The 18,187-nt window shown below is 45.3% G+C and overlaps 1 protein-coding gene across 3 annotated transcripts in view; it reads right to left on the bottom strand.

Moving 5' to 3' along the window:
- The window catches only part of DAXX (death domain associated protein), a 36,198-nt gene extending 18,042 nt beyond the window's left edge, over positions 1-18,156 (bottom strand). For all 3 annotated transcript variants that reach the window (XM_030197202.1, XM_030197203.1, XM_030197204.1), the window contains exons 1-2: positions 17,572-18,156; positions 194-665 (exon numbers count right to left, since the gene is read on the bottom strand). In XM_030197202.1, coding sequence (XP_030053062.1) covers positions 194-433 — 240 coding nt within the window. In that variant the 5' untranslated portion in view covers positions 434-665; positions 17,572-18,156. The remainder of the gene's footprint in view (positions 1-193; positions 666-17,571) is intronic.
- Between the last annotated feature and the right edge of the window lie 31 nt (positions 18,157-18,187).

Here is an 18,187-nt window from a genome sequence, read left to right as displayed (position 1 = left end):
CAATTATATGATATAGTGAAAGGACATCAGGTGTAGATACTGTACATATACAGTAAAATTCCTAAGACAAGAAAACTCAGCTAAAGCGTCTGGAAATTCAAAGTCTGGCCCAGGCAGTCCCTTCCACAGTCTTTTACAATGACCCAAGCCCAGTTCAGTCCTCCCAGGAGTGCTGTGGGGATAGAAAGCTCACCTCTGCAAAAAGCTTCTGATTCTCCATTTTCAAGGAGCTGGTGCCCTCTCTGGTAACCCCTAGTTGTTTCCCTGCACCATTGGTTTGAGCACCAGGAGTAGAGGTGGGTGAAACTTCTTGTTGAGAACGACTTGAAGTAGGGTTGGAACAAGATTCAGGGGAGCTACCTTCCAGCATCTCCTTGTCTTCATCGTCTTCATCGTCATCTAGGATGATGATGCTACCCTCTGGTTTGGCCATGGGACAGCAGCAGTGGCGGCAGAGAACTGCAGAAAAGGCGGTACAATCAACGCACAAACATCTTCTGAAGTTGTGGCCTGCTGCCTTTGGACACCCTCTAGAAACCAGCAACCCGAGCTTCCCAGGCACCTCACTGCTGACGTCACCACACCATGCTCCAGGAAAAGTGACAGCAGCAGCTCAAGTGGACAAGGTCTTTTCACAAAAGAAAACAGCGATGTCCAAAGGGACCCTATGGAAAAAAAAGAATGCCACCAAAAAAACTATTAAAAGACCTTTCAAACTTACATTGTGTCAGAAGAAGACATTTCAGAACCTTTGTGCAATCTCTAGCTTCTCCTACCCCCCACATGCATATTTACATGCTCAGGTACACAGATAAACATAGATATGCTCCACCTCACATGCTGTACAATCCTTCTCTTTCAAAGTTCACTCTCCATATCCACCAATCTCTTCCAGTTTACTTCTTCACTGTGTTTTCTCTCACCAACTAACTTCCCCTATTTTTATGTTTCAACGGTTTTTATTGATGACAAGTCAAAAAGTACAAATCCACCTTAGCATGGCGGCATCAATGCAGTTTTACAGAACTCAACGAAGTAACATTTCAAGAATACAGCATTGCGTACAGTCATCAAATTTTTATATATAACTTTTATCCCCTCCCCCTTTTTACTGTACTCTATATTTAACTTTTAATATTTCAACAATTATTATTGATGAGATCACATGGTAGACAATTCTGTATCCATCAGCATAAATCTAATAACAAATAATTCCGTCATATATTAATGAACCTAAAACTTCTATCATCCAATTCCCCCCCAAGCTTCCCCCCCTTCCCTTCCTTCTTAAGTATTCATGAATGTGGTCCTGTACTATTACCAGACAATTGCATAACCAATAAACTTTTTATATTAATCTCCAATAATTATGTCTCTTGTTTTACTCTGTGTATTATTGATTTGTTTATATATAAACGGTTTTTACTGATGGACATACTCCAGTTCAAGCATATGAAATGTTTACATTTTATATCTTTTCCAATATTTCTATATTAACAACATAACTTACAACATGCCTATCCCATCATTTTTTTAAAACATTTACTGCCTCCCCCCTCCCCCCCCCTCCCCCCCTTCCAAGAAATGAGAAGCAACAACCTCTGAGTTTGAGCTTCATGATTCCTACTAACATTCTCGTCAAACCTTGCCTAGTCCTTAATTGCTTACACGTGGGCTTCTGGCTTCATTATATCGACCCCAGCCTGTTAAGTACAGCACTTCTGGCTTTGTGGGATATATTTTGTAAATAATGATTCCAAACGTTAAGAAATTTCTTTCTTCTCCTCAAGTTGTCATATGCTTCTCTTGCCTCCCACAACATTAGCTCATGTAGCTTATTCCTCCATAACCATACAGATGGTGGTTCTTCCTGCATCCAATGTCTCAATATACATTTTTTGCCCACTGCAAATGCTTTACATAAAAATACCTCCAAATTTTTATCCGATATCCCATATGCATTAGTTTTGTTCAAAAGTACTCCTCTCCAAGAGGGGTGTAACCTTTGTCCCAATAGTTGTTCTAAGTACTCCTGTATCGCTCTCCAGAATGTTTTTATTTTATCACACCACCAAAATGCATGCAAAAATGTGTTCTTCTCTCTGTGGCATTTAAGGCATTGAGAATCAGAGCTCCATCCCGCCCTTACAGCCTGAGATTGTGTTATATAGCCTCGGTGAATAACCCTGAATTGACTCTCTTGTAATTCTGCCCCCCCCATCTGCCCAGGTATGCTTCCAATTAGTTTTGCAAAATTTATTCCCTTCAGCTCATATCCCAAGTCTTTGCTCCATTTGTCTTTGAGCTTCTCATATGTTCTGGGGGGTCCAAGTGGGACCAGGGCTTTATGTAGGCTCGATATTGATACCTGTCCATGTGCGTCCCCTTCCAGGAATTCCCGCACCCTCTGACCCAGTTTTGTGCCCAGGGCTGCCTGATCCAAACTATGCCAGTAATGATGCAATTGTCTATATGTATAATAATCCCTCTGGGCCAATACCTGTCTCTGCTGCAGGTCCTGAAAACTATGCAGATTCCCCTCTTCATTCATTAAGTGTTCAAATAGAGTGATTCCCATTTCCGACCATCTAGCCATTACCCCTTTCTCCAATCCGGGGGGGAAGTCCCTATTTCCCTGTATTGGAAGTTGGTCACTAACATTAGGGTCTTGTCCCCAGTTATGCATAAGAAACTGCCAAGCACGTCGCAATGGTTGCAACAGTATACTTCTTCTGCAGGTAGTTGGTAAACTCTTTGTTTTTGCCTGCAGAAGGAAATTCAAGTGCCACGGGTCAAAGAATGCACGTTCCCAGTTAGTTGGCGTGTGTTGATGTGTGTTAAGTATCCAATCCCTGATGTGTCTTAAAAGACATGCCTGATTGTAACGTCTAATACAGGGGAAACCCAATCCACCCTGAGCCCACCCATCGTATAAGTATTCAAATCGTAGTTTAGACTTCTTTCCCCCCCACACAAATTGCCGACACATCCTATTTAATTTCCTTAAATCTTTACTCAATATATGTATTGGCAACACCTGCAAGATATAGAGCCATCTCGGGAATATGATCATTTTGAAGAGATTTATTCTGCCTATTAATGATAAAGGCAGGTAATTCCATCTCTCCAGAACCCTTTTGGTATCTTGTAGCAGCTTGTCAATATTTATCCTGTACAGAATGGTAGTATCCATAGTTAATCGTACCCCTAAATATCGAAAGGATTCCCCTGCCCTCCTCAATGGCAGCTGTCTGTGCCACTCTCCCATTTGATCCTCTTTCCTACTTAATACTTCTGATTTCTCCAGGTTTAGCTTAAAGCCAGAGAAATCCCCATACTCTGCCATACATTCTAATAGCGCCTTCAGTGATGTCTCTGGAGAAATTACATGAGCCAGCAAATCATCAGCGAAGGCAGCTATTTAAAAAATTTCTGTGCCAACCCTGACTCCTTGCACATCAGGGTTGCGTTGGATATCTCTAAGCAGTGGATCTAGCGTTAACACAAACAGTAAAGGTGACAGGGGGCATCCTTGCCTGGTCCCCCTATGGACAGAGAATGATGGGGATAATATTCCATTAACCCATACCTGGGCCTGTGGAAGATAATATAAGGCTTTGATTGCGTCCTGGAATAATCCTCTTATGCCATATGCCTCTAGTGTGCCAAATAAAAAATCCCAGACCACCCTATCGAACGCCTTTTCGGCATCGAAACTTACTAATATTGAGGGCGTGTCCTTTATAAATACCTCCTCTAATGTTACCAATATCTTTCTTACATTTTTAGTAATAGTTCTGCCCTGTACAAACCCTACCTGTGATTCTTCTATAACATCTGGTAATATTCGGGACAAGCGATTTGCCAGGACTTTTGCAAACAATTTTGCTTCAAAATTTAGTAACGAAATAGGTCTGTATGATTCAGGCTTTTGTACATCTTTTCCTGGTTTTGGAAGTACTATAATCTGTGCTGTTCGTAGTGACGTGGGCATTCGTTGCTCTTGCACTATCATGTTAAACATTGCGGTAAGGGGTTCTACTATTTCCTCCTTCATCAATTTATATAATTCTCCCCTATATCCATCAGGGCCTGGGGCCTTCCCTAGTGGTAACTTCCCCTATTTTTAATTTTACTTCCTCCTTCGCCGTTTCACTTCTCTGCAGTTTCTCCAGCTATAAGTTACCCCTGCAATCATCCAATGCCACCCTTTCCCTCCACTTCTGGGTGTCCGATCTCCCACTAGTCCCTGCCAGCTCACGGATCCATAAAGGCTGCTTGCATTCGGAGTGAGCTTCTTGAGGGAGTATTCCTAGATGGGGACTTATCTAAATGATACCAGCATGCCCAGTTCCCTCAACGCCTGGATGTTTAATGGAAAAATTAAGTCTTACCTGATAATTTTCTTTCCTTTAGTCACAGCAGATGAATCCAGGAACTGGTGGGTTGTATCCGTCTACCAGCAGGTGGAGATAGAGAACACTAAAAGAACAGGCAGTGACCCTCTGTGTACTGAACCCTGTCCCTTTAGTATAACACAACTCCCAAAGCAGAACAAAGAACAGACACATGAGGAAAAAGAACCAAAACCAAGCAAACAAACCATTAACCACACAGAATCTGCGGACACTGACTATAGACTGCAACAGGGAGGGATCCTGGATTCATCTGCTGCGACTAAAGGAAAGAAAATTATCAGGTAAGACTTAATTTTTCCTTCGTTAGCCTCAGCAGCAGATGAATCCAGGAACTGGTGGGATGTACCCAAGCACTCCCTAAACTGGGTGGGAAGTTGCAGCTCCCCGAGAAAGAACCGCAGCCCCAAAGCGGCCATCCTCCCTTGCCGCCACATCCAAATGATAGTGTTTAGCAAAAGAAAGATGCGATCCCACAACGCCGCCCGACAGATCTCAAGAGTAGAGAACAAACTTGTCTCCGCCAAGGAAGACGCCTGCGCCCGAGTGGAATGCGCCTTAAGCGCCCCCGGAGACTTCCCCGACAACAGATAAGCCGAAACAATCGTCTCTTTAAGCCACCGCACCACCGTGGCCTTAGAGGCAGCAAACCCCTGTCGCGGACCGGCAAAAAGGACAAACAAGTGATCCTAACACAGAAATTCATTCGAGATCTGCAGGTATTGCCAAAGAACGTGCCGGACATCCACAGACGTAGTCGCTGAAAAGAATCTGGACAATCCTCCTTCCTGAAAGAAGGCAGAAAAAGCGGCTGATTCAAATGAAACGCCGATACCACCTTAGGAATAAACGACAGTACCGTATGCACTGTAACCCCGGATTCTGAAAACTGCAAAAAAGGATCACGCCAGGACAGCGCATGAATTTCTGACACCCTCCGAGCCGACGCCATTTCCACCAAAACCACCGCTTTTAGCGTAAGGTCTTTAACCAACGCCTGCCGGAGAGGCTCAAAGGGTGCGGCCTGCAACGCATGCAACACCAGCTTCAAACTCCAGGTAGGGAACGGACAATGTAAAGGCAGCCAAAGCTTCATCACTCCTCTCAAAAACCGTCCCATGTTCGGGTGAGCCGCAATCGACGCTCCCTCTACCCGGACTCTGAAACAAGCCAACGCTGCCACCTGCACTGAGTTATAGGCCAGACCTTTTTTCAAACCTTCCTGCAAGAAAGCCAACATCTGAGAAACTGAGGCCCTCATAGGCGGCCAAGCACGGGCATCACACCACGCTTCAAACACACGCCACACCCACCCTCAGCAAAGTGGCAATTACTTCCTCCGAATAACCCTTCTTCCGCAACCTTGCCCTCTCAAGAGCCCTGTAAGACCAAAGCGGTAAGGATCTTCCATAGACACTGGACCCTGATGCAAGAGATTCGGAAGCAGCGGAAGTCGGAATGGCTCCTCCACAAGAAGATGCCTCAAATCCGCATACCACGGATGTCTCGGCCAATCCGGAGCTACTAGAATCACAAGCCCCACATGAAGCCGAATTCGCTGAAGAACCCGACCTATCAACGGCCACAGGAAAAACACATACACAAGCATGCCAAGAGGCCACTGCTAAGACAGAGCATCCAGCCCCTCCGATCCCAGCTCCCGTCTTCTGAAGAACCGAACTACCTTGGAGTTTGACCTGGATGCCATGAGATCTATCCCTGGAACGCCCCACTTGCTGCAAATCCGCTGAAACGCCAACTCCTATTCGGCGGGATCGAGAGCATTCCGGCTGAGAAAATCTGCCCGTACGTTTTCCAGACCGGCGATGTGGGCCGCAGACAACAAAAGGAGATGAGCCTCCGCCCACTCCAGAATCAAGGCCGCCTTGACCGACAAATCCCTGCTCCGAGTGTCGCCCTGGCGATTGATATAAGCCACAACCGTCATGTTGTCCGACAAAACCCAGACTGCTCATCCCTCCAGAATCTCGGGAAACGCCAGAAAGGCTAGGCGAACCGCCCTCAGCTCCAGCCGATTGATGGACCACGTAGTCTCTTCCGCCAACCATCGGCCCTGCGCCCAACGGTGGAGACACAAGAGACTGGCATCTGTTGTCACCAACGTCCATTGTGGGAGAGCAAGCGGCAACCCCCGCCTGAGGGGTACCTCCGCCAACCACCAATTCAAGCTGTCCCGGCCCCTGAAGTCCAAGGTAACCGGCAGTGATATTCCAGAGATGTCAGGGACCAACGACTGAGGAATGCCTGCTGCAGCGGCTGCATGTGAGCTCTCGCCCACAGAATCATGTCCAACGTAGCTGCCATGAGACCCAGCACCTGAACATAATCCCACGCCCGAGGCAACCCTAACAACTTCCTGATCTGCGCCTGCAACTTTAGTCGCTTGCCATCAGGAAGAAAAACGAACCACAGCTCCGTGTTGAAAGACACTCCCAAATACTCGAGAGACTGCGAGGGAACAACTGACTCTTTGGGAAATTAACGACCCAGCCAAGAGACTGCAAAACCTCTATTACTCGAGACGTGGCTGCACGACTCTCTACCTCTGAGTCCGCCCTTATCAGCCAATTGTCCAGATAAGGATGAATTCTGACTCCCTCTGTTCGCAAAAACGCCGCCACCACCACCATCACCTTGGAAAAGGTGCAAGGTGCGGTGGCCAGCCCAAATGGCAAGGCGCGGAACTGGAAATGGATCTCCAATATCGCAAACCTTAAAAATCTCTGATGAGGAGGCCAAATTGGGATATGAAGATAGGCCTCCTTGAGATCCAATGACGTGAGAAACTCCCCGGGCTGTACAGCTGTTATTACCAATCGTAAAGTCTCCATGCGAAAATGCCGTACCAATAGCGACTCGTTCACCTTCCGCAAGTCGAGCACCGGCCGAAAGGAGCCTCCTTTTTGAGGTACCACGAAATAAATGGAATAGCGACCTTCCCGAAGCTCGGACTGAGGCACCGGCACCACCGCTCCTAACAGCAACAGAGACTGCAACTTTGTGTCACCGCTTCCCAACCGTAGTGCAGTGGGACTCCATAAACACGTCCTGAACAGGCGTTCGGAGCTCCAATTTGTAGCCGTGCTCTATCAAATTGAGCACCCAACTGTTTGCCGTGACCTTGGCCCACTCCCCCAGAAAGAGAGTCAACCGACCTCCAATGTAAGGCACGGGAGAGTGGACTGGGACCCGTCATTGGGAACCTCTGTTAGCGCCCCCCTGACGCTGAGCAGAACCAGTGGCCTTTTTGTCCAAGCGAAAGGAACGCTGCTGCAACTTGGACCACTGAAAAGGAACCAAGGATTTGCCAGGTCGATAACGGCGCACGTCCCTGAATCTCGGTCTAGAAGATGACGTACGGTTTCTGGCTTTGGGTCTATCCTCCGGCAAACATTGAGACTTCGAATCTCTCAAATCTTTAACGATCTTTTCTAAGTCCTCACCGAACAACAGCCTACCCCTAAAGGGCAACCTTGTGAGACGCTGCTTTGAAGCCATATCCGCTGCCCAGTGGCGCAGCCAAAGCAGCCTCCGCGCAGCGACCGCCAGAGACATCTGTTTAGCTGAGGCCCGAACCAAATCGTAAAGAGCATCAGCCAAATAAGCCAGCCCTGACTCCATCAGCGGGGCAACCTCTGCCAAAGGGACCGCTACCTCCACGTCCTGTTGCACCGCCTGTTGAAGCCAGGACAGGCACGCGCTGCATAAGAACTACAAATTGAGGCCTGCAGAGACAAAGCTGACACCTCAAAAGCGCGCTTCAAGGAGGCTTCCAAGCGACAATCCTGCATGCCCTTGAGGGCAACACCCCCCTCAACCGGTAGCGTGGTCTTCTTGGTGACTGCCGTCACCAGGACATCCACCTTAGGAAAAGAAAAGAGACTCAAATGAGCCTCCCCCACTGGATAAAGGTGCACCATAGTCCACGCTACCTTTAGGTTTCCTTCAGGGTCCGACCTCTGATCCAAAATGAGCCCCTGAATAGCCTCATGGACCGGAAAAGCTCGAGAAGGCTTCCTAGTGCTAGCCATCTTAACATTCACGCTTGCCGCAGCCACTGCCTCGGAATCCTAAATATTCAGTGCCCGTAAGGACTCAGAAATGAGAGAAGACAATTCGTCTCTATGAAAAATGCGCACAGCCTTAGTGTCATCCTGCTCCTCCTGAACCAGTTCACCCTCTTCCAGATCTCAGAGACCTGATCCTAGAGACCCACGGGTGGACCCTCCGGTTCCTTCAAACAGAGAAGGCTGCGGCTCCAGTGAAGCTACTGAGCCTGGCTCAGACTCAGATCCCAGTCTACGGCGTTTCAACGCTGGCGAGGTCCCAGACATGGGAGGCAAAGATCCTACTCCCGAACCTGAGCCCACCTGGCCTGCCGGGAGAGAAGACTGAAGGGCAACCGGCAAACCCCCAGGAGAGGCCTGCTTTAACAAAAAATTCTGATGCAACAATAAAATGAATTTGGAAGAAAAAGTCTCCCCCTGCCCCTGAGTTGCAACCTGTTCTGCCCCCCGAACCTCCCGAGATAACTGGCTATCTTCTGCCAGCCGCTTTGCCATTCCCGTGCGCTCCTCCACCTCCGGGATCGCGCCGGCCGCATCCCCCGATGCATCCAAAATGGCGCCCGCCACCAGCTGCGGAGCGCGGGAAAACCCCTCTGCCATCGCTGCCGTCCTGGACTCCCCCATGCAGCCAGAGCTGCAGAGGCCCGCCACGCTGCATCTTTTCCTGCAGCGGGAACATCGCTTGGCGGTCTCCGTCGCCATTACCAAGGCTCTGATGGCAGGAACAAGTGCGGGAACCGGCGGTGCACAGAAAACACTCACCCGGCCACGGGGGCAGACAGCCCGTCCTCTAAGGAGCTGCAACAGCGGCCCACGCGTCCAGAACCCGGTCAAAGAGCTTCAGGTCTGGGAAATGCTGGCTGAGTGCCCTCGTTTAACTTTTTTTTTTTTTTTAAAGCCAAACAGCAGACAGACACTCCGAAGCACAGACAGACAATAGGGAACTAAAGATCATGGTAAGGCAGGGACCCCAAGGAAGAAGTATGCCTTCAAACTGGGCACTACCAGCCACACACCCCAGCTCAACTGGCAAACCAGGAGCCCCCTTAAACAACAAATCCAGGAGCTGACCCAGCTCCGTCCACCACCTGCTGGAGATAGAGTTATACTAAAGGGACAGGGTTCAGTACACAGAGGGTCACTGCCTGTTCTTTTAGTGTTCTCTATCTCCACCTGCTGGTAGACGGATACAACCCGCCAGTTCCTGGATTCATCTGCTGCTGAGGCTAAGGAACAGTAACATGTCACGTTCTGAGCATATTTCATTGGCTACCCATAAGTTCATTGTGCTCTAAACTTTAAGAATGACGTGTCTTCATGTATAGCTTTTTCTTTAAAGCTTTACTGTCTACCTAGAGTATTGCAGTCACTAACTGTTCCCACGTTCTATACTGATAGATTAGATAAATATCATTCATCTATCTTTTCAGTAGCAGGACTGATTCTGTGGAACTGTTTGCCAGATAGTTTACGAAGACTGGAAGCTTTTACTTCTATTTTTCAAGTCTTATCTATTTCAGAAGGTCTTTTTTTTTTTAATCAAATTTGGTCTTTCAAACTCTTGATTTTAAGTCATTTGAATTTTTATGTACTGTTGTCTCAACATAATGTAATTCCTGAACATATTGGCTTCAGCTATTCTTTTGTTTAGTATAGAGCTGTCTGGTTTTGCAGATCAGCCAGCTATGTATATACTAGTAACGAAGGCCCGTTTCCAAACGCAATGAAACGGGTGCTAGCAAGGGTCCCCTCCGTTCCTTTGTGTCTCCCTCCCAAGTTGCAGACGGCCCTCCCACGGAGTTGTAGACTCCCCCTCCCTCCGATTAGAACCCCCTCTGTTCGCGTTACTGGCTGCCCCCCCCCCTCGTGGCGCGACTCTGGAGAGCACCTTTACCTCCGGAGAAGCTGGCCTGAAGCCTCAGCGTGCATGTGGTGACGGAGGTGAACTTCTTTTCAGGGCTGCGGGGCGTTCCTTGTTGAAGGAGCATCTGTTGACGTGTCTGTGCGTGCGTCTGACGTCAGACGCACGCACAGAGACGACAGATACTCCTTCATGAAGGCACGCCCCGCAGGCGAGAAGAGAAGTTGTTCGGCGTTAGGAGAGGTAGGTGAAGGGTTCGGGGGAGGGTTTTCGGAGGGAAGGGTGGTGTGCAGAGGGTCGCGGAGGGGGTGTGTTGGAATCGGAGGGAGGGGGAAGTGAGTAAATAGTTGTTAGGGGCGTGACGGGCATCAAAGTGGGAGGGGTAGAGGGAGTGACGTGTGTGGGTGGGGGCGGGTGTGTTGCTGGCCGTCTGTGTTGCGCCCTCGACGTCATCACGTTTGACGCGAGGGCGGGGAACACAGACATGGTGAGTTTCATGGCTTCAACATCATGAACTAACGAACCCTTGAGGGAGTGTGCAGTTGGCCTCAGGAGCTTTTGTCCTCAGAACGTTGAGGTAGCGTTTTATGTACAGATGGGGCGTGGCTGAGGGCGGGTCTATGACTGAGAGTGACTGGTCCTGATACCCTAGCCTACCAAGGCTACAAGAGTGCAGTGCTTCAGTGCCTTGCAGTGAGCTTCAGAATGTTCGAGGTGGGATTTATTTATATAGATAACTTATTTCCTTATCTATGATCTGTAGCTATAGCCTGTGTCTTCTTGGCTTTCTCAGGGCCAAGTTAACAGTCAGGTTTGCTTGACCTAAAATAATGGGCCATAAACTTTAATTAATACAGAGACATTCTCAGTGAAGGACAAGTATGAGTGATAAGTATTCAAGGGCAAATGATGGATAAATGGGAAAGATATCAAAGAAGCAGAATTATGTGAAGGTGACCTTAGTGGTCAGAGTTAAAGAATACCAGATAAGTAAGAGAAAAAATATAAGGTATTAAGCTTCAGTAATCTGACAAGCACATCTTGTGGCAGTCAGATTTTTGTTAAGTTTCCAGGGAAATACACAGACCAGAGAGAGACTTTATTTTCCTTATACTAAAATTTAGACTGATATAAATAAGAATTTAATTATCTGAAACATTGGGATAAAAGAATTTTTATGTTTCAACAATTTTTTATTATCAATGAATTCAACATAACACTGCATTATTTCCAATGTTTAACATAAACAGATTTTTTTCCCCCCCCCCCCACCTCATTTATCTTATATTAGTACAATAAGATCAGCTATTATCTTCCACAATAGTATGATGTTTCATTTTTCCATCCGTTTATCTACTAGTTCCCCTTCTCCCATTCCCCCCCCCCCGCCCTCCCATTCTTCATGCTCTCCCCTGTAACCCACATGAATCCCCATGCATTCTAATATCATATAGAGTCCGTTCATAAGGTATAAATAATCAGACTCCGCCCTTTCTGTGTCATCTTTTCCAAGTAGCAGCCCCAGATTTTAAGAAATCTCGTTTTTCTTTTATCACTTCCTTTAGCCTCTTTTGCTTCCCAGACCAACAATTGGTGTACTTGACTACGCCAATGCCAGAAATTTGGCGGATTGTGTGTAGTCCAGTGTTGCATAATACATTTCCTTGCAATCAAACATAATTTTCGCCGTAGCAATACTTTATCTGCATTTACACTCGGTTGTACCTCCTTCATATCTAGTATTAGTTGCAATGGATTCATATCTACATAATTTTCGCCGTAGCAATACTTTATCTGCATTTACACTCGGTTGTACCTCCTTCATATCTAGTATTAGTTGCAATGGATTCATATCTACTTTACTACATAGCACACCTGTAAGATAATTAGTTATTTGTCTCCAATATCGTTGTATTAATACACAGTTCCACATCGCGTGATAAATAGAGTTCTCAACATTATTACATTTTAAACAAAGAGCTGTTTCTATACCCCCAGCTTTATACAATTGAACCTGTGTAAAGTATGCCCTGTGTATCATTCTAAATGCACATTCTCTATAATCAGTTCCCCCTATCAGGTGTGGAATACTTTTGATTTGTGCTACTATATCCCAGGATTGCAAGTCCCTCCCTATATCTTTTATAAAAGAATTTTTATTGTAACCATTTATTTACTCTAATAAATGTTAGCATTATTATAAAAGAGAAAAACTGAACTCTGAAGTGTTTTTCGTTTGCCAGAATGGCTTTCTTTCAGTCTCTTCTGAAGTTATTCAGCACCCCCCCTTTTAGAGGCAAGGGGAGGGGGGCTATACACTTTTTCTGTAAATCTGCCTTGAACTGTACAGGTTATGGCAGAAAAGAAAACGATATAACATAACAGTAAGCCTTGTAAGTTGCCTATTTTTGTCATAAAATGACACATTCAAGTGTATTAGGCTCCTCCACCCAAATTAACATTTAATTTGTTATATTGTACTTAAACAAAATTTCAATAAAAATGATTTTGAAAAAAAAAATTCCCAAGGGCATCTTTTATTGTCTGTACCTATGACATCTTGACTTCGAGGAGGTTCTGTTTCGCACAATGGGCATATTAATGTGAGCAAAAACATTAAAAAAAAAAGAGAGAGAGAGAGAGAATATCCTCTGCTTAACAGGTTAGGGCTTCTCAAAACTGTCCTGGAGACCCCACAGTCAGTCAGGTTTTTATGATTGACCTTTATTAAAGTGGACTTGGGGAAACTCCACTGCTTATTTCTGGGATAAGCAGCATAAAAGTTTTTGTACTTTTTGGGGATCTTGTCAGGTATTCGTGACCTGGATTGGCCACCGCTGGAAACAGGATGCTGGGCTTGATGGATCTTTGGTCTGTCCCAGTATGGCAACACTTATGTACTTATGTATCCAACATACGTAGATTTCTCTCATATATACGTATTCTGGTTAGTCTGAAAACCTGAGTGGATATGGAGTCCAAAGGATAGGTTTGGGTGGCCCTGTTTTAGACTAACCAATTTACTGAGACATGAACTTTCAAGCAGAAGATGCCACACTTCACAATATACTTATAATGCACTTGTGTGTGTGTGTGTGTGTGTGTATATATATATATATATATATATATATATACACACACACACACACACACACATACTAGTAAAAAAGGCCCGTTTCTGACACAAATGAAACGGGCGCTAGCAAGGTTTTCCTCGGACTGTGTATGTTTGAGAGAGTGTGTGTGAGAGAGTGAATCTGCGAGTGTGTCTGTGAGAGAGAGTGTGTGTGTGAGAATGAGATGTGTGCAAGTGCGTATGTGAGACAGTGTGAGAGAGAGTGTTTCACACAGATACAGTGTGTGCGAGAGTGTGTGTGACACACAGACTCTCTGTGAGACTGAGTGTATGAGACCACCAAGAGAGTGTGTGAGTGACTATGTGACACATAGAGAGTGAATGTGATACAGTGTGAGACATAGAGTGTGTGAGAGACTATGTGAGAGTGAGAGAGAGAAAGACATTGACTGTGAGAGAGTGTGTGTGTGACAGAGATACCTCCCCCCTCTCTGGTGTCAGGCCCCCCCCCCTCCCTCTCTCTCTCTGGTGTCAGGCCCCCCCCCCTTTCTCTCTGGTGTCTGAGCGTTACTGTGCAAGACGCTGAGCTCTGGCTGTGCTTCAAGGAACTGACCAATCCTATTTAATAGAATGCACCTCCAACATTCTGAAGCTGAGAAACCTCGTGTGGTTGGTCACTTCTGCTTGTGAGGAACCCGGAAGTACTTGATGTCAATTCAGGAGATGGATACAGAGAGCAGGAATGCCTCAGCCATGCAGTCAGCTTCAGAATGTTGGAGGTGTGTTTTATTATATAGGATATATATATATATATATATATATATATATATATATATATATATATATATATATACATATATATATATATATATATATACACACACACACTTAAAAAAATATATACCCATAGGCATGTGTGTCTATATTTATGCACTAAGGGACTATATATCAATGTAAATATGTGAACACATATCTATTTTTATGGACTGATAGGCTGTGTACCTGAGAATTAAGGGGGGGCATACCTATTAGGTATACATATCTGTAGCAGCAAAGAGTCTGTACGCTTGAGAAAGCAAATAGGTGCATATGGGGATGGGGTACAAAGCTTCAGGTATACACGTCTCCATTCATGCACCAAGAGGCTGTATACCTGAGAATGTAAATAAATGCATGTGTAAATAACATAAGAATAGCCATACTAGGTCAGAGCAATGGTCCATCTAGCCCAGTATCCTGCTTCCAACAGTGGCCAATCCAGGTCACAAGTACCTGGCACAAACCCAAAGAGCAGCAACGTTCCATGTTACCAATCTAAGGGCAAACAGTGGCTTCCCCCATATCTATCTCAATAGCAGACTATGGACTTTTTCTCCAGGAACTTGTCCAAATCTTTTTTAAACCCAGATACACTAACCGGTGTTCCATATCTTCCGGCAATGAATTCCAGAGCTTAACTATTCTTTGAGTGAAAAAATATTTCCACCTTCTTCTTTTAAAAGTATTTTCATGTAATTTCACTGAGTGTCCCCTGGTCTTTGTGCTTTTTTGAGTGAAAAATAGATTCATTTTTACCCATTCTACACACTCAGGATTTTGTAGACTTAAGTACATAAGTATTGCCATACTGGGACAGACCAAAGGTCCATCAAGCCCAGCATCCTGTTTCCAACGGTGGCCAATCTAGGTCACAAATACCTGACAAGATCCCCAAAAAGTACAATAACTTTTATGCTGCTTATCCCAGAAATAAGCAGTGGAGTTTCCCCAAGTCCATTTTAATAAAGGTCTATGGACTTTTCCTTTAGGAAGCTGTCCAAACCTTTTTTAAACCACGCTAAGCTAACTGCCTTTGGCAACGAATTCTAGAGTTTAATTACATGTTGAGTGAAGAAAGATTTTCACTGATTTATTTTAAATTTACTACTTTGTAGCTTCATCGAATGCCCCCTAGTCCTAGTATTTTTGGAAAGAGTAAACAGACGCTTCACGTCTATCCTTTCCATTCCACTCATTATTTTATAGACCTCTATCATATCTCCCCTTAGCTGTTCTCCAAGCTAAAGAGCCCTAGCTGCTTTAACCTTTCCTCATAGGGAAATTGTCCCATCCCCTTTAACATTTTCGTTGCCCTTCTCTAATTCCACTATATATTTTTTTTAGATGCGGTGACCAGAATTGAACACAATATTTGTGTGGTCGCCTTCCCTCCTCAGCTGTCTGTTTTCCAAGCTGAAAAGCCCTAATCTCTTTAGCCTTTCTTCACACTGAAGGAGTTCCATCCCCTTTATCATTCTGGTCATCTTTTTCAAACCTTTTCTAATTCCGCTATATCTTTTTTGAGTTATGGCAACCAGAATTGAACGCAATATTCAAAGTGAGGTTGCAGCATGGAGCAATACAGAGGCATATATTCTTGCTCTTATTTACCATCCCTCTCCTAAAATGCCTAGCATCCTGTTTGCTTTTCTAGCCACAGATGTACACTGGGCAGAAAATTTCAGTAAATTGTTTACGATATGTAAACCTTTTTCTTGAGTGCCGACTCCTAAGGTGGACCCTAGAGCAGGGGTAGGCAATTCCGGTCCTCGAGAGCCGCAGGCAGGTCAGGTTTTCAGGATATCCACAATGAATATGCAGGAGATAGATTTGCATACCATGGAGGCAGTGCTTGCAAATCTATCTCCTGCATATACATTGTGGATATCCTGAAAACCTGACCTGCCTGCGACTCTCAAGGACCGGAGTTGCCTACCCCTGCCCTAGAGCATCAAGTTACTATGATTTGGTTCCCAATGTGCATCACTTTACATTTGTCCACTATAAATTTCATCTGCCATTTGGAAATTTTCACAGTGTAGTTTTGTGTCACTTGCAAATTTAGTCACCTCACTTGTCATTCCAATTTCCAGATCATTTATAAATATGTTAAATAGCACCAGTCCCAACACAAATCCCTATGACACGCCACTATTCACCTCCTTCATTGAAAAAAAACTGTGTTTATTAAATTATTATAATGAATACAATTATCGAACACATATGATAAACATGGTTTAATGGGCCAGTGTCAGCACTGGTTCAGCCAACGGAAGTTTTGCCTTGCCAATTTGCTTAATTTCTTTGAAAGTGTGAATAAACACGTGGATGAAGGTGGGCCGGTTGACGTAGTATATCTAGATTTTCAGAAAGCTTTTGATAAAGTGCCTCATGAGAGACTCCTGAGAAAATTAAAGTCATGGGATAGGTGGCAATGTCCTTCTGTGGATTAGGAATTGGTTATTAGACAGAAAACAGAGGGTAGGGTTAAATGGCCATTATGCACCCTGGCGTAGAGTCAAAGGGCAAAGGCCATAAATCGTGAGGCCCAGGAACCTATGATCTGATCTGATATCCTTACAGGCCAAACAGGCCTGAGAAAGGAGGAAGCATAAACAAACATGGGAATGTGGTTTAGCAGGTGAAGGAAACCAGATGGCTTTGAAAGAAGACTAGAAGATCCTGGGTAAGATAACTTGTTGAAGCATTGTAAATCATTGTTAAATATAAAGTGTATAAAAATAGCTGTTTCAGTTCTGTATGTTGGAGTGATAATACAGCCAGCATATTTATGCAGTAGTTCTATCCTCCCATAAGAAAATATTAATTGTATCAATACTTGGTAAGTGAATAAATTACCTTTCTCATAGACGGCAGCCTTGGTCTTTTATCTCTACAAATCGTGGGTAACTGATAGATATATGAAGATTTGGAGAGGGGGTAAAAAGACCTAAACATTTATGTGAGATTAATTCAATCCCTAGAACCTTTTTTTTTAAATCGGCATTACATTAGTCACTCTCCAGGTACACCACAGACGATTAAGGACAGGTAAACTGTTAGTGTGCTTACATAAATTTATACATAAGTGTGCACGTGAGAGGCAAAGCTTCAAGAATACATGTCTCTATTCATGCACTGAGAGGCTGTATAACTGAGGATGTCAATATGTGCAAGTGGGGGGGGGGGGCGGTGCACACCTATAGACGTGTGCACATATGCGTGTGGAAAGGTACAACGCAGACATGTACGTGCACAAATAAACAGGTGACAGGCTGTGGTGGAGGAGGGGGCGCTCAGCCGCTCTCTTACCCCGCAATCTCTCTGGCGGAGGAAACTAAGACACAAGAACCGGGGTCGGAAAGAAAGCCACCGGTTACGTCCGTCGTCACCGCCGCCAAGCGTAGTCCACTTCCGGTTTCCACCAGCTTCGGCCCAACGGCGATGCCGAGCCACTATCGCGCGCGCGCTCCCTAAACCGCGAAGCCTCAGCCGGTGCGCAGGAGCGGAAGCGACGGGAAATCTTCTATCCATCCGGGGCTTAGGAAGCACGTGACGACGCTGACCAGTGACGAGCTCAAGGAGTTTGGATGATAGTAGGGTTGAGAGAGGAAAGAAGTGGGCGTGATCATGACGTCATCAGGCATTATGCTTCGGAATCAAAAGCATGATAAGACAATTGACAGAAGAAGAAGACGGCATGAGCTTATCTGGCCCATTATATGGGCTAAAGCTTGCCGCCATATTGTGTGACCCAAAACATTTGCAGATGCTATTGAAAAACAATAGCAAACGTGAGGTTTATATTGCTTTATTATACCTCCTTGTTTTTGCATTCTTTTTGTTAGGAGGGGAGTTCGCGAGGTGTTTGATTTTGGGTACACCAATATGAAACAACCCGGCTTCAACTTTTTGACGACATGCCGTC

Source organism: Microcaecilia unicolor, chromosome 3 (genome assembly GCF_901765095.1).
Source record: "Microcaecilia unicolor chromosome 3, aMicUni1.1, whole genome shotgun sequence".
Taxonomy (NCBI): domain Eukaryota; kingdom Metazoa; phylum Chordata; class Amphibia; order Gymnophiona; family Siphonopidae; genus Microcaecilia; species Microcaecilia unicolor.
Note: the sequence above shows the minus strand (reverse complement) of the source record. Positions and strands in the feature narration are given on the sequence as shown.